Source organism: Sciurus vulgaris (genome assembly GCF_902686455.1).
Source record: "Sciurus vulgaris genome assembly, chromosome: 8".
NCBI lineage: Eukaryota > Metazoa > Chordata > Mammalia > Rodentia > Sciuridae > Sciurus > Sciurus vulgaris.
The window spans coordinates 76,472,071-76,489,471 of NC_136468.1; the positions used below are offsets into that span (position 1 = coordinate 76,472,071).

At 33.4% G+C, this 17,401-nt stretch overlaps 1 protein-coding gene across 14 annotated transcripts in view; it reads right to left on the minus strand.

Moving 5' to 3' along the window:
- Window positions 1-17,401, minus strand: part of DGKB (diacylglycerol kinase beta) — a 639,605-nt gene that overhangs the window by 247,347 nt on the left and 374,857 nt on the right. For all 14 annotated transcript variants that reach the window (XM_079151895.1, XM_079151896.1, XM_079151890.1 and 11 more), the window contains one exon: window positions 14,132-14,196. In XM_079151895.1, the coding sequence (XP_079008021.1) occupies window positions 14,132-14,196 (65 nt within the window). The remainder of the gene's footprint in view (window positions 1-14,131; window positions 14,197-17,401) is intronic.

A 17,401-nucleotide genomic window follows, 5' to 3' on the forward strand; every position in this document is an offset into this window, starting at 1 on the left:
TATTTACCACTGAGCTACATCCCCAGCCCTTTTTATTTTTTTATTTTGAGACAGGGCCTCACTAAGTTGTTTAGGGCCTTTAAGTTGCTGAGGCTAGCCCTGAACTTGTGATTCTCCTGCCTCAGACTTCTGAGCTGCTGGGATTACATGCATCTGATACCATGTCTGGGTATATTCTTTGTGATCTTAGTATAATTTGTAAAGCACCTTCAAACTTCAATTTATCATATTTCCTTACTTTACATCCTTCCTTCCTTTCCCTCCTTTCTCCCTCCCCTTTTCTCTTGCTCCCTCCTTTTCATTCTTCTCTCTCTTACTATACTTTTTATGTTTAATAACACTTTTCCTTAACACATGATATTCTTTCTATTGGCTCCAAGATCACTTGTGAAATTCCTACTGCTCTTGTTAAACCATGATTGGGTATTGTTTCCTCTAAAGTCCTGTTAGTGACACTGTCCCACCACTGCATATGATTTTTTTCCTTCAAAGCCTCTTCATATGATATTCTAAATATTGCATTCATCTCACAGTATTTTTCGTATTTGCTCACATGTTACTTTTCTCTACTAATCCATAAACTCTAGTTGGTTGGAATGTGTCAAACTCATCTTTTATCTTCCATAATCAAATTTTTTCCTGGTATATAGTAGCCATGCAGTTTCACGAAAGTGATTCCCATTATCTGGTGAAAGTGACTGTTTCATTATGAGACATGTGACAGACACAGAGTCAACAGGAATGAAAATCAGGATTCCCTTTCTCTCTCATTCTCTCAGGATATTGTGGGCTTGCAAAGGTAAATTATAGAATTATTTTATCACTGTAGCCTATGTCAGTGTGAGGACAAATCTAACAAATGAAGGAAGGTGGACAAAATAATAAAAGAAAAATGAAATTAGGACCCAATAATTTTATTTATCTTGTATTAAACTTTGTTTAAAACCTGCCCTTATCATATTTGTCTTTAACCAAAAATTTCCTTTATCTTTTAAACCAAATTGAAATGAGTTTTGAAAAATTCTTAACAGATTTTTTTTTTTTTTTTAAACCAGGGCTTTTCTTTTAAAACCATATCCATAGGTGTTTACTCTGTGATGTATTGAGGGCATAACTAAATTTCGGTTGCCATTCTCTTTAGTTCCCTCTTCACTGGAGTGTGTGAGAACTTTGTGGAGTACAGGCATCTGAGAACAAATGCCAAGTCAGAGTTGCTGCTCATAGGTGTTTGAGGCCCAGGCCTGATATTAGAGTTTATAGTCCTTGCCGCTGCCTGGAAAAGAAGTCTGCAAGAATCATTCCAATCATGATTTCAGACTCTCAAAGAACTATCAAAGAGCCAAGATGAGAAAATGTTGGGGGAGAGTTAAGAGTGTCCCAGGAGCAAAAATGGAATGAATCTGAGAAACTCCAGAGGTGGGGTTATAGTTGGAAATAAGTGATAAGGTAGTGAATCATAATTTCTTAGATTTATTGGGCACTTATGGTTTGCTACTCACTGTCAAAATGTTCTTTGCTCATCATTATTTTGTCTTTGCACCAACCCCCCAAGATTGGTATTATTAGTATCATTACACTAATTAGAAAATAGGCACAGAAAAAGGAGTAATTTTCCAAAGATCACATATCTAGAAGGTGGAAGAGAACTATTTGAAGCCAGGGTGTCCTAAAGAATATACTATGAATGTCTGCAGGAGGGAAGAGGTGAAATGAGGGGATTCCCATATCCTTCATGTCATTGTTGTCTTCATGGTAAAATGTGACCCATAGGCCACATTTGTCCACATGGTATATAAAACTGGAGCATTCTTCTTAGTGATTGCATGACCACAAATTCTGGGCCTTTCAGTGACATATTATGCATAAGATTTGCAAGAATTGGAAGCATCTGTTTGGATGTGCACTCAAGGTAGCCAAAGCACAGAAAAGAGCCATCAACCAGGAAACAGTGGTTGTGTTAGTCATTTGTAACTGTAATGAATATCTGAGATAATCAATTTGAAAAGAGGAAAGGTTTACTTCAGCTTACAGTTTCAGGGGTTCAGGTACATGACCAGTGGACCCTGTTGTTTTGGGTGGTAGGGTTACACACCATGGTCAGAATGTGTGGCAGAGCAAAGCTATTCACATCATGGCAGCTGGGAAGCAAAAGAGACAAGAAAGGCTCAGGGTCCCAAGATCTCCTTCAAGGGCACATCTCTAATGATCTAATTTCATTCTGCTAGCTCTACCTACTAACGGTTCCACCACCTCCCAATAGCACCATGGGCCAGGGACAAAGTTCAAATCGTGGTCCTGTGGGGGATATCAAAATCTAGACTACAGCAAATGTACAATCAAATGACATCAGACAAATGAAAATATCATTAAGATTGCTAGAATGTTACCAGATGCAAAGAATCCAGAAACAAAGTAGAAAGAAGACAGTTGGAAATTCCAACAAAAGATATAATTGAAGAACTAAAAAGAGTAAGAGTCATGGAAAAGAGGACAGCATGAAAAAACAGGCATATATTTTAGAGACATAGTTTAGCCCAATGACTTAGGAGCATGGACTTTGCTTCTGCTACTATGAAATGTATGGGGACAGTATCCACCTTGGTAAATAGAAAACAGTTACAGAGAAAATAATAATAGTTACAGAGTAGAGATATTAAAATGATTAAAGAAAACACATGACAAAAAATAGTTTAATGACTTGGAAAAGTTATTTCTAAATAAATAGTTTCCTTTATTACAGCAGTATGTTGTGATTTTATCCCCATTAAACTCTAGTTCCTTTGAAGCCAGGGCCTGATATTACTTGTCTCCCAAATTTCTTTGAGGAGTTTTTAAAACATATTTGATATTCCTCCATTTCAGAAGTGATAGCTATATTCCCTTCATCTGAATCTGAGTCTTTGAAAGTTTTAATCAATAAAAGCATAATGAACATGACATTATGCATTCTCCAAAGCTAAGTCAGAAAAAGCTGTAGAGTTTTTCCCTGTTTTCTTGGGGCTTTTGGTTTTGGAGACATGAACTCCCATGTCAGAGGGCTGGCTATTTTAGATCACCACACTATGAGAAAGCCAGGCCACACTAGAAGTCATGTGCAGGTGATCCAGGTAAGTTCTCAGTCAACAACCGGAATAAACTACCATACAAAGAGCAACCAGGTCTCCAGCTGAATCTAGGCCCCCACTATTAAATTAGCTCTGACTGTTGAGTGTTTCTAGATGAGGGATAAGATATCGTGAGGCAGGAACAAGCTATTTCTACTGTGCCATGTTTTAAATTCTGTCCCACCGAAGCTAAGTACATAATAAAATAGTTGTTTATATTGCTAAGTTTTAAGTAATTTGTTATATAGTAATAGTAAACATAAAAGACTTTGATAGGTAAAAGTGAGTGCTGCGATAAGAAAAACTAAATGTGACATTTGCCTTGTGATGGGCAGGCAGAAAGTGAAAGATACATGAAGACAGGTCTTAGAAAGATATCAGTGAGGGCCTAAAGGAAATAGGAACAATATTATCAGAAATAAGCACTTTGATGTGAAGCAATAGTAACAAAATACATTAGCTATTCTTTGTATATATATTTTTTACTTTATAAATGTTTGCTAAATAAAATATTAAAGTTCTAGCCTTTCCAGTATTTTGTTATTAGAAGCCAAAGTAGGAAGGGTTAGACTTCTGAGAAATTATGATAAAACATTCATAACAAATTGAAGTTTTCTACTGCTATTTTCTAACCCTCTTCAGAAATTTTATTTATTAAGGAAATATTTCTTCCTATTTAAGGGTTAGTACAAATCAGTGTATACAGGTGTATTGATTGTTTGAGGATGATTCCCTACCTTGTGAATACATTGTTCAGTGCAGAACAGAAAACACAAATTTCAAATGCTGTATTATGTGTCTATTCAAAGAGCATTGTATATGAGGGAATGATTTTTTAAAACAAAAGCAGTCATTCAAGGCTAACATTTTAGAATCAACTATGTTCAGTCAGTAAATAATGCTGAACATACCCACGCAAATCATGTACTTCAAAAGAAAGGCATTAGTAACGAGTGCTTAGGTGGAGTAAGAAGCAACAGAGAGCATCTAATTAGTTCCAATTAGCCATGCCAGGGGATTGTTTTCTAGGTAAGATTACCTTATAATGAGGTGATTAACTACTTTGGAAAGAGTTAAGATAGACTTATTTTATGCTTGATATGTTTTATGAAGAAGTGTTACAACAAGGATCCTCAAAATTATTCCCTGGGATAATTTCTACCAAGTATCAATAAATTTTATCCCACATGCTCTTTTAATATGTTATTGATAGAGTGAATCTTGATGCATCCAGATATTAAAGAGTATATATTTAAGTTTCATGTCAAATCAACTAACATACACTGTGGATTTTATCTATAATTAGAAAATAATCATTGAATTATAATCAATTTCAAATGCTGGCCTACAGACTATCCATGAACATCAGAGGAGGATAATTTCTGTCATTGACATCAATCAAGGTCATAGGTCACTCCCCAAAGTAGGCTGTTCATATTTCTTTTTCAAAAACTGCTGGATTATAAGGAAACAATCTTGAGTTTTTCTTGTGGAGTTTTGTGGACGTTTATGAATTAACAACTGCTACTTCATAAATCTTGCTTCTTATTTATTATCCTAGGAAGTGTGTGTGCATTTATGCATATGTATGTGCATGTGTGTGTGTATGTGTGTGTATAGAATGTTTGCACAGACCACATGTAAATTCATGGAAAAACTAATACAAACCATAGGAATAACAAGGGAAAATAAAGGAGGAAAATATTTAAAATATTTGCATGAAATGATACTAATAAAATGTAAGTATCTTGCAAACAGAAACTAGAATTAAATATTTTATCTCAGTTGAAGAATATACAAGCAATCCCTACTTCAACAGGTTTCCCTTAGTTCTTAGGGGTCAACCTAATTTGGGAAACCCAGGAAATAGCCTTCCCTCTGTTCATTTAAAATATAGAGTTCCCCTGAAGTTTACATTCTTCAGAAGAACTTCTCATTATGATCTCTCTGTAACCCCAAGTTCAGTTTCCTCATTAGCTTAGAGATTCCTCAGGTTCGGCATCCTGTGATTGTCTATCAGATAAAAAGTGTTTCCTAGAAAATGTTTGCAGAATAAATAATCAACCAAATCAATAGCATATAGGCAATGTTTTATACAAGTTCAGGATTTCCATTGGTCTTTTTGTCTCTCTACTGCAGTAGAGAAGGAGAGAGAGAGGAGAGAGAAAGAGGAGGAAGAAGAGGTAAGAGGAGGAGCAGGAGGAGCAGAAGGAGGAGGGAGAAGAAAAAGAAGAAAGGAAAGGAGGAGCAGGAGGAGGAGGAGGGGGAAGAAGAAAATAGGGAGTGAGAAGCAAAGGAAAGACGAAAAGTTATTGACTCTCATCCTTATTTATCTTCATGCACTCTATTCCAAAGAGTTATCTTCCAAACATGGCTTTTCAACAGCGTGGACACAGAAGCAAGTGTTCAGCTTTTATGATACCAGAAAATAATACAGGAAACAGCAAATGAAACAGAGGCCCTCCTATAAGTGTGCGCACAGCTCTGCCTCATATAACCATTCACATTTCTACATGTTAGATTAAACCAAATATTCAAACAAGTCTCAATATACAAATGAAAATATATGAAAAGAATGAAAGTTTGTAAATTATTTGAAAAGTCTTAAATTAGAAATACATGTGCAATAATAATTATGAAAGATTCATATAAAATTATAATGTATAAATAACTATTTTAGACTTCTAGGTATCACAAATATATATGTGTGTGTGTGTGTGTGTGTGTGTGTGTGTATACACATATATTTACTATTTACCTGCCTATCTGGCTATTTGTCTATATCCTATATGGCTTATATGCAAACGATAAGTTGTTAACCTGAAACAATTGGTTAAATAATAATGCTTATACAGAAAAATGTCAAATAATTTTATCTAAAGGACAAAGTTTCATAATCATGTACAGTTAGAATAAAAATGAGGATGGATCTCTAAAAACAGACCAAAGTTAGCATTGGTATGTAGAAGAGAAAGTTATAGAAGTGTTTCACAATGAAATTCTCATGAGTATATGATTTTATTCAAAAATTTTCTATGCAATGCTGATAAGTCTAATAAATAATGACATTTCTACATATGAAAAATGATGTGTTTAATTTTAATTGTTGAAGTATTAAGAAAACTAACAATCCTAGATGGATTATAAAAATGATAAAATTTATAGAAGGTGAAAGTATACCTCAAAGCATAATCATTTCCATTTGTAACATAAAATGTTTCACTATCTAATAATGTTGTCATCTTGATATAAAGGCAAGGTAAAATACCTCAACAATGACAACGTGATATAGACTCCATTCTTTTTTTTTTATATTTATTGTTTTTAATGGAGTATAAATGTCAATTCCTTAAAAATCAATTGTTCTACACATTAAAAACTATTACAAATAAGTTAATATATGAAACAAAAGTTTAATTCTTAAGAATTCAAAGTGTAAGGAAAAACAAATTATTACAAAAGCGATTTTGCATGCATACAGATTAAAAACCTTCAGAGAAACATATGAGATAATCTACTCTGTTTTATTTTCTGCCATTTCTGACTCAAAAATATGTCATACATGTACATAAAAGCATATGTCATGAATTTCATTGAAAGACAATTTCAATTGGTTTTTACTAAACATACATTAAAATTCTTATAGTTGAAGATTATGTGAATATATAATCATAAAATTAAACAAAACTTAAACATATCTTTGTACCTTAAACATTTATTATATTGAATTCAGAGGAATAACTTCTCAATGATACTTTACATTATAGACAATAATATTTGGTTATGATATAAAATTTTATCTGTTACTCCTGAAGCATTATTTTTTTAACTTCATATTTTATTCAAGAACTTCAAGTGGATTTTTTCTGTCTAAATAACAATTGGCAACTTTCTGTTTTGTCATACTTTTCTGTGGCCTTTTCTTTCCCTTTACAACATCAAGTTAGAAAGTTAAGAAAAATACTTAGGTTTGGTTTCTCTAATCCTAACTTGGACATTATAATTTTCCATACTTAATAGAGTGAAATATACAAATTTATAATTTCCAAGTTAATAATAGGTATGTACTTACAGTATAGTTTAAAATAAAGAATGTTCAGGTATAAAGTTGCCATTTTAAAATCAATAAGAATAATTTATGAGCTATTTTGGCTAATAAAATATTTGCTTTAGTAATATATCTATTCAGATTGATATTATTTAAGGAAAATAGAATTTTACTGATTTCAGCATATGATGTAGTATCACATGTTCTGCAGCTTATAATTTATTTCTAAAATTATCATTTTTTCATACACACACACACACATATATAAGCACACACATATGGAAAGTGATATATTGTCTTCAGTTCAACACTGTCACTAGGTAAAAATCAACAAGTGGTTCATAATTATATTTTGTTGATCTATAAAACATAATAAGTAGCACAAAACTATGAACCACAAAGCTAATCTATAACTGTGTATTATTTATTAGCGTAGTGCTCAGGGATTTATCTTGTAGAATTTGTGTGTTTTGTATTGCTGTTTCATGGAGGTCAGGTACATGAAAGTTGATAATACTAAAAGGAATTATTGATACCTGAGTGATAATTAACAGAATCAAGACTCATTCTAGGCATAACGCAATTCCAATTTTTTTCTATTACTCTTTTGGCACTATAAAAACCATGAACCATAAAAGAAGTAAGATATTGGAAAGACAAACATATTATGAAATAATAAATAATTTAATGAATAAATATCTAGTGATTCCATGCACTGTGTATAGCAAAGACCCAGAGTCAAAAAAAAAAAAAAAAAAGAAAAGAAAGAAAAAGAAAAAGAAAAAAGATACCTATTCTGTGAGCTCACAAAAGTTAATGTCAGAAAAAACAAAACCACGTATCAGTCCATAGAATAATTAGTGTAATTTTGAAGATGTATGTATACATGAATTTTCTGAATTCATGTATGATATTAATTTATTGAATAATTTTGAGAGAATAATCACTTCATAAATTCTGAGTTAAATTGCCTGTGTTCATACATCAATTTCAGTTTCTTAGTTGTAGATTACTTAAAAGGAAAAGCAGAGAGTATTACAGATGTCTCTGAACAGGGGATTCAGGAAAGTATTTGTTTCATTCCAGATGTTAGAGACCAGATACTTTCAAATAAGAAGTACAGACTTCATGGAATAGCATCATTATCATCACTGGCCATAGTCCTTATGAGCTGATTTCTTTTAGTTTACTACAGGAAAATGATTTTAGAGTGATACATTAAGAATTTGAACTGATTCTTTGAAAACATGCTATGACTACAATTTTAAAGGTCTTTGGAAGATTGACAATATTTTTTGTACTGCTACTTCCATGTCACAAGTACTTTTTAATGTTGCATAGTTTTACTCATGAAATTCAACACTATTTTGGATTTTTTCTATAAAAAATTATTACTTTAAGACTTCATAATTATTATTTTAATGGATACATATTTAGTGTATTGATGACTAGTTCTTTATATTCTTAAAAAATCCTAAGAACTTAAAACCCTCTAGGTATAACCAGAAGAGGTATAGTATATGAGAGATTACAAGAACATCACTATTACTGTAAATATTTAGAGTCTAAATTATATATTTAGAGTTAAACACCAATGTTATGTAACATATGGTGTCAAAATGTAGTAGCAAAGGTAAAGAGTGTTTTGTCTTTAGTCTAAAAGATGAGAAGTCCTATATAAATTCAGTTTCATCTTAAAGTTTAGAAATTTGCATAGCATGCTTCCTTTCAACAGTTAACTTAGATCTACATAGAAATTTGAAAAGAATATGACATAAACCTCTCAACTAGCACTCTCTTAAGCACCGGAAAAATCATTACCTTTCCAAGTTCTTTCAATTTCTGTCATAAGAAGCAGAGAGAGCAGAACTATATATTTTGGTAATTAATTTCCTTAAGATAATGTTAGAAACATCATGTTCTCTAAAATATAAATGAATTTCAAGGTGAGCATGCTAGAGGATAATATTAATGGCATATGATTTATTGTGACAAGAGATCTGATCTGAAACACTATCATTAGGAGTACTTAAAAAAAATCCATTTGTGAATTCCTGAACACATGAACGCATGCTATGCCTGAGCTTGTCTCAATGTTGAAATCCAAAATCCACCATTGTAACATCTGAAATTGCTGTGTATGATATCTCTTTTTCATAGAAATTTGTCAGAAAGTATTCATATCCTGAATGTTTGCATTATAGTTTAGGGAATTGTTTAAATGCTTGAAACTCTAAGTGAGGACAATCTACAAAAATATGGCTTGAAATGCACATGCCTAATTGATTTGGAAATTATGGAATTTTAGGACTGACTGCTATCTTAAAACAATGGTTGGTCAATAATATATAAAGTATCTATTATACACTCTTATTTCAATTTTTCTGAATTTTGTTAAAACTATAAACCTTTGGATTGGAGCAGTTTAGCGAAATGCAATCAGAATTAACATAAGTTCAAAACCATACAAAACCAACTGCTAAATTGTTTAGTAATATACATATACTAAAAAAGGTATGAAAACTTATTTAATAGAGGGAGAATCGAAATGCCTTCACAATCCCCTTGCCTTAGGACAGCAAGTTCATAATATCGGTCCATGTAGCACTTTTGTGTAATAATCTTCCTCCTCACCTAGATTGTGACCTCCACAAGGGTAGAGACCTATTTTACCACCATTCTAGTGCTTTTCTCACACACTTGCCTACACTGGTTCTTCCCTGCCATGACTCCTCAACAAAATCTATGGGTTGCCAGCCAAACCTCATTCTGCTACCCAACAACAAGTACTCTGACCTGCTGACCCTACCTGTAGAGCCAGGTAAGGATGAAGACCAGTTGTGGATCATTTAATATCTAATGGCTTGCTCCATAGAGGGTATCTGGTGTTAAAGTGGGAGTGAAAGAGACTTTCATTCCCTAGTCCTCGATTGGTCACAATCATCAGGGCTAGTAACTGTGTCACTAGTGAGTCCATACTGCTTCTATTTTATATTGTCTACTTGCCTCCAAGTGAGGAGAAGGACATTTGGACACCCTCCTCAGATAAATTTAGGCCATTAGCAGCACCAACCTAAGAGTCTATAAAGAATGGGAAAGGGGTGGAAATGCAAAGGCAGGGAAAAGCACATCCCAGGCTATGAGGCTTCATCAGAGACTCAGAATAAATTTGAGCCTATCAAGGTCTGGAACCTGTCCTTGGCAGTATTGAACAAATTCAGAATATTTTATCCACCATCATTTGGCTCCATGAAGAGGAAGTGTGCCTTCACTCAGAACCACTGGATCCTTAGTGTCCAGCAGAGGGCATAACTAAGGGTACAGGTCCAAGAAATGGGATGTATGACCGATACTCATGAGTCCTTCAGGTATGAGTCAGGCATTGCCTGGAAAGTCTTTCTTCCTTGACACATCCTTTAGTTGTCTCTGTGCTTCTCACAATTGGTCAATATAGCCCTGGTGCTCTTTGTATTGTGGGCTCAAAAATTCTTGGTTGAATGAGTACAAGATTGTGGATGACTAGTGGATGACCAGCAGTTAGGTCAAGTGTTCTCTTTCTGGAGTATCCTTCACTCTTCATTCACTTGATCAGTTTATTCTAATATTTGAGTGATTACCAGATGTTACACTCTTACTGGACTCAATGGTTACCTCCTCCAGAAAGCCTTTCTGACCTTCTTCTTTAGTAGTCCCTCTTCACTGTGGTCACTTCTATGTGTACCTCAGTCTCAAGGCCAAGATGGTACCTTGAGCACAAGAACCAGACCTGTTTATCTTCTCTGTGGCCATGACCTGACAGTGCATGATACTGGACTAGGTTCAGGCAAAGCATATAAAAGGCATCTTCTCTCATGGAAGAAACTCACCTCTGTAGAAGATAGATCCTGCATAGCAATCCAGTTTTCCAAATGACAATTTGGCTAACTTTCTTTCTATTAGCTTGCAGGTCAGTCAAATGACATGCCAAATCCAGAAATAAGGTTCTAAACTACCACTGTGATTTTCCAAGATGGTCACTATCCCCTTGACCCTTTGTGGAACAGGATGTACCTATTTGAGAACAGGTGGTTTGCAGAAATTTACGGAAGAGAGTAAAGAAGGCAAATTCATCTGCCTGGCTCTCTATCTCTCATATCCCATTAGTCAAATTTTACCCATGAATAGTCCCCCATACTTCTAGGTTGCTAGTTTTCACTTGGAATGGAAGATCTAGGCCTTGTGGTGGGACATTCCATCCAACTCTGGATATGGCAGGAAGAGGCAGAAACTTTGTACAAGGTTAGTAAGAATTTGATGCAGTCTATGTAAAATGTTCAGTACAGTCCAATACTGTTTTTTTTTTTTTTTTTCATTTTTCCCAAAGCAGAAACAGGGCATAGTTATCAAATACCTTTCCTAAGCATACATGACTAGTAAGTGGTAAATTCTGAATTTGAACACAGTCTGATTCTGAAAACTCGAAAAACAATATAAAAAACTTGGATTTTATATTGTAGAAAAAAGATTCACTAAGAGGCTTAAATATGGGGTTTACATGAAATAAAGGCCTTTTTAATAAAGTTCCCATTCTCCCCTGTGCCCCACCTTCCCATCTATCTAAACTTGGCCACAGTATGTGGCTCCAGAGAGGTGAAGGCATTCAGGGCAATTTTTGAGGGTTTTGAGGTGTCCCTGACTGGGACCAGATCTTTATTTGGGCTGCAATACTGCATCTTAATCTTTCTCTGTCTTCACTTAGGTCTGTATATGTGAAAACAAAAAAGCTGGTCAAAGACAGGAAGCATCTGATTAGAGAAGTCAAAATGAGAAGAACTGAAGATTGACATAAGGATAGGGAGTATGAGGACCATGCACCTGTCTACTGTGGGTTGGGGGCCTGAAGATTGCGATCTCTGCTGATGAATTATTTGATATTGCCTGAGATGTTCAGATCTCATAAATTGTGTCACCACACCAATGTCGTCCATATCCAGTAGATTTTTACATATTCTGTCCAAGTTTATCAGAATGAAAACCACAGTCTAACTTTTCCACCTGCACCTATCAAGCTTCTCATTGGGGTGGGGGGGTGTACCACCTGCTTCTGGTTCACTCTTGGGCTTGCTGCTCCATCTCAGCCTGAATTGTCTACACACAGGAACTGAGCAGGAGTCCACTTCAGATCAGAAGGAAAAGCAGCCATTACAGTACTATGGGAAGGTGCCCCAACATCTCTGACTCTAGTATTCTTTGAAGTTGCCATAGAAATGTGCCATTGCACATCATTCTAGAAAGCATTATCTATCTTTGATTTCAAATGAAATAATCTCTGTAACCTATTTATGAGCAAGATGTATCCATGTTTCAAATTTATAAGGAGATTTCCATAAGGTGAAGTTTACATCCTATGAAAATATTGAGGTATACAAACACATTATTATAAATATTATCTAATCACATATTGGGTAGTGAGGAATGTTATAAACTAGTAGCACTCTCAAGAATGAAAATAAAATGGACATATGTGAATAATGGAAGTTTTTATTATTAAGAAGAATTAAAATTATTCAGCAGAAAGGAACTTATTAGCTTATGACACAGGAGGGAGGATCATAAATATTGGCATTCTTATATACAAGATGTCAAATTGATTATCACATAAATACATTGATGTACCTCTTTATATTTTCAATTCCATCACTCTGCCCACCCCCAACTCTTTTTCTCTCCTTCCGGAGTTAGAAGACTTTTCTGAATCCTTCTGAAGAAATAATGTACACATATCAATAACCACATATGAATTTTTCTACTTCCCTTAAAACAAAAATTACAGCTTTCTGATCTATGAGAGATCAATAGAACCATAAGGTCAGGATTTATTATTTCTAAGGTAAGAAACAACATGCTATCTACTTTAAGTATAAGAAATTATTTGTTTTAATAAAACAAGTAAATTTAATGAAAATTCTGATACGACTTCACTGATCATGCAATGTTTTTTTACTAGGATAATTATATAAAGTAGTATGTTTGAGTCTACAGTTTTAAAAAATCTAAAACAATTTTGAAAGTATGTTGTAGTAGCACTTATTTATTATTAATGTATGTGGAAAAAATCATGTTAAAGTACTAGAGTGTGACAAATTTGGAAGAAACATAAGAATTTCCAGGGGGTGGTTATCTAATGAATTATATGGAGTGTTCATGGCCAATTATCATTCTAACCAAATACAGAGAACAGAGCCTTTGGTTTTTGGACATTAATGTATGAAATCACTCAATATCTATACTGAAATACTGCTTATCATTTTGTAACTTTGTGAAATGAAAAAAGTGGAAAAGAGCATAAACAGAAGTAGAAGACAATTTACTTGTTCTGTCCCATTTTCTAGGGAATGAGGTGGAGAAAGCTATGTTTCCTTCTAGAAATGGAGCCAATACAGAGCCAAAGATTTTTCTACTTCTTTGAGTAACTATAAATGTCAATGTCTACATTTTGAAAGGGAAAATGTTTGCCTATTGGTATTATAAGAAAACTAATTTTGTCAAGGCTTTCCTCTGTGAACAAAAAGTCTTTAAAATAGTTTACACTGGCATTGCCATTGCTATTTTACTTTGCTTTTAATTGAAGTCAATAGGGAACCAATAGTCCAAAGATTAGAAGACTTTTAACATACCTATGTACTTTTAAAGATGATCACCATTCACATACTAAGCCACATAAAGGCTACTACTATGTCTTATCTTAATAAACTATGACTGTCAATATTTATAGCATATAAGAATGAAATAGTGTTGACCACATTGTTTTCCCATTATAGCCCCATTAAAACCTAAGAAGAAAAATTCAGCTCATTTACATTTTCATCTTAATAGTTACACATACACTGAACCTCATTCAGTCATTATATAAAATGTTTTTAGCAAAGGGATCATTTATCTATTATGACACAATTTGATAACAGATTCATAATTGTAATTTCATCCTTTGTAACCTTACCTACTGTTGAATTTCTCTGGGTGTTTTTCTCTCATGATGTGGAATCTGTGTGCAATGGAGGCATCCTAAAGGGAGAAATGGAAAAAGAAAAAAAAATTAATAGTTTAGAATCCTATTATCTTGCAGAAGTATAAATTAAAAGGAAAAAGGAACACTATTTTTAAATCAATTTTTTCTTCAAAATAGGTCTGTCGAGATATTCTAAAATTAGGCAAAGATGTGTAATTCATGTAAATCCCAAGCAAGTGTGATTTATGCAATCATGTCACAATTGGCTACTGGTCATCTTTACATCTAGGATTTGATTTCTGTTTGTTTTACATATCTCCTTTGAAATATTTAATTTTGGTTCCAGGCTCACAGTATGTTTAAGGTAGCACATAAGGTCATAAATCTCAAACAGTAGTTAAAAGTATTGTTAAAGAACCATTAGAAGGACAGCTTAATTAGGAAAATGATGGTAGAAAAACTTCTACCTCTTTGAGATTATTTGTAGGTAGAAAGATAGTATGAGAGTGCTGATCTAGTAGAGGCAAATGTAATACTTGACTTCAAAGTTTTCTCAGTATTCCTTGGTATGTAATTAATAACTGTTCAGACCACAAGAAGTCTTCTGAAACATCTTCCTGAATGGTAAAAAGCAACAAAGAGAAAGACTTATCTTTGGAAAACTGGTGACAGGTATGACTCATCTCTGAGACCCTAGCTGAAACAATTCTGAACCCCAATGGGTGTTTATTACTATCAAGAAATCGTGAGTATTATATATACAGATAAATTACAATGAGCGTGTGAGATGGCTGAAATAGCGAGATTCAAACTTTTCAAGGGTCCACTCTGACATTAAAGAGTTAAACCTGTTTTTCCAAGGGAGGAGATATTTTCCCATTTTTCATCCACACATGATTAATCACTCAAATGAGAACTAATATATTTACAAGTCATCTCAATAGAAAAGAGCTATTGTTGTGATTAAATGTTAATTTGTCTCGTTGTGGAGGTTAAAGAAAAAGAACCAACACAAAGGAAGTAAAGAAGTTGTGTATTTAAAAGAATCTTGGAAACACTAGACAAGGATTAAAAATCAAATTTGAATGAAATGAAGACTTTTGTGCTTACTCATGCATAGTAAAGCATGAGGCCCAACAAGAGAGGTATTAATGCCCAGTGCAGATGGAAGAGAGTTGCTTATGCCTGAAAGAAAGAGCTAACTACAGTTTTTTTTTTTCTGAACAAATATTTTACTTTCTAAAAATTGTCAAATGTTTGAATTAATCCATAAATGAAAGAACTCATAGATATAGGCCGATGAGTATAGAAACACCCATAACAAAAGTCACCCAAAAATTCTTCTATGGTTTAGTTTTCCAACATATAATTTTGTTAAAAAAAAATACAGTCAAGTTTCTGGTTTGCTTGCAAGTAGGAATATGAATAAGCATGGTTCATGGTTTTGATCCAGTATGTCTCAAACATAGTCACAGAGTTTCTCTTTTTAAATTCTAAGTCATAATCATATTATAGATTATGAAGTTGTCTTACTATGGTATGACATTATAGAAAAATCTGAACTGAAGTATTTGTGATATACATGTGGCATGATCATTAATGAATTTTATAAAAGCATTTTAACTTTATCCCTACTCTGGTGCAAGATCAATTTGGAATGTCTTCTAATTAAATGCATACATCCAGCAGACCAGTTAAACAAAACCATAGTAATATGAATCAAGGACTGAGAATCAATGATCAATATTGGTTACCCATAGGAAGAATATCATTGAATTTTCTCTTGTTTGAATTATTTGTTTCCAGTAATTTGGAGAAAGAGAATTTTATAAATGCATTGTGTCATATAATTTTCTTTACAAGTGTATATTTTTACAATAATAAAAAAATCATTCTTTCCATAGCACCATAAACTGGATAGAAAAAGAGAGAGAGGAGCAGAGACGAGAGGAGACATACAAAAAAAACTAGAGTAGACTACAATGGAGTACACTAATGTGAACCATTGAGACACCAAATAGTCAGAGATTAACTTAATATTGGCTCTAACTCCAAGACACTCAAGCAATAGATCATTCATTCAGTAAAAAAGTGGGAGAAATAAAAATTAGTGTGAAACACTGGCAGGCCTTTTCCTTGTTCAATGGGTTCTATCACAAAGAGAGAGCTGGTTTTTCTGACTATAGAATTGATAGGAACAATGTCAGCAGGTGTTCATTTGGATGAGAATTCAAAGTCACATGGGACCCTGTCCCTTTGGCATTACTCCAGAGGGCTTCAAAGAGTTCTGCCAAATGCTGTAAACTTATTGAGCCATCATATTTCAGGGATACTTAGGATTCTCTATCCAGAAATCAAATAAGAAAGAGCAAAAATGACATTTTTCAATAAATTGTGTCCTTCCTATCTCTATGTGGTATAGCTTTCAGGGAACAGAAACTAAATCAGCATTACTTCCACTTCCTAGAATGACTCTGAATTTAGACAGACTTTCCAACTACAAACCTTGCAACTTTGAGCAAATTGTTTATTCACTGAGAGTCAGTGCTGAGAGAAAATAATATTTAAGTACCTTGGTAGAGATTAAATGAGATTATTCTGTATAACAACTGGAACAGTGATTTGTAAGGCAGGGATGTTCACTTGTATTATATACATACCAGAATTTCTGGAATGCAAAATGAGGTGCTAAAACATGCTTTAATAACATAATTTTCAAATATGTTCTCTGACTCTTAAATTGGTTTTATTATTTCCTGATACTATTAATAGTTTTAAATTTTTAAAAATCACATCTAAAAAGTAAAAACTAAAAAAGCAAAACATAAACTCATGCTATTTAAACTCCATTTATTGAGTATTTAAGATTTCCAGTGATTTTTTGAGCTATTATTAGTACAAAAAAAACCCACCAATTTCAGTAATTTGGTAAGTTTTGACAAACATAGGCAATAACCACCATCTTCTCATATATTTTGTATGCATTTATATTTCTTCTCATGTGAAATACCTACTGAAGTTCTTAGTCCATTTCAGCTATGTATATTAAACTGACTGAGTTCAAGAGCTAGTTCTAAACTGTACTGAATATTTGATCCTGGAAAGTTTGCTTAGACTTTCAATGCTCCCATTTACCTATCTCAAAATAAGAATGATACTAATAATCCTTGATTTTTAGTTCTAATGCTCTAGTACCTGGAAGATAGTTAGAATTGTGCTTAGCATGGAAAAAACAAGAAAAAAAAAAAAAAAAAAACACTA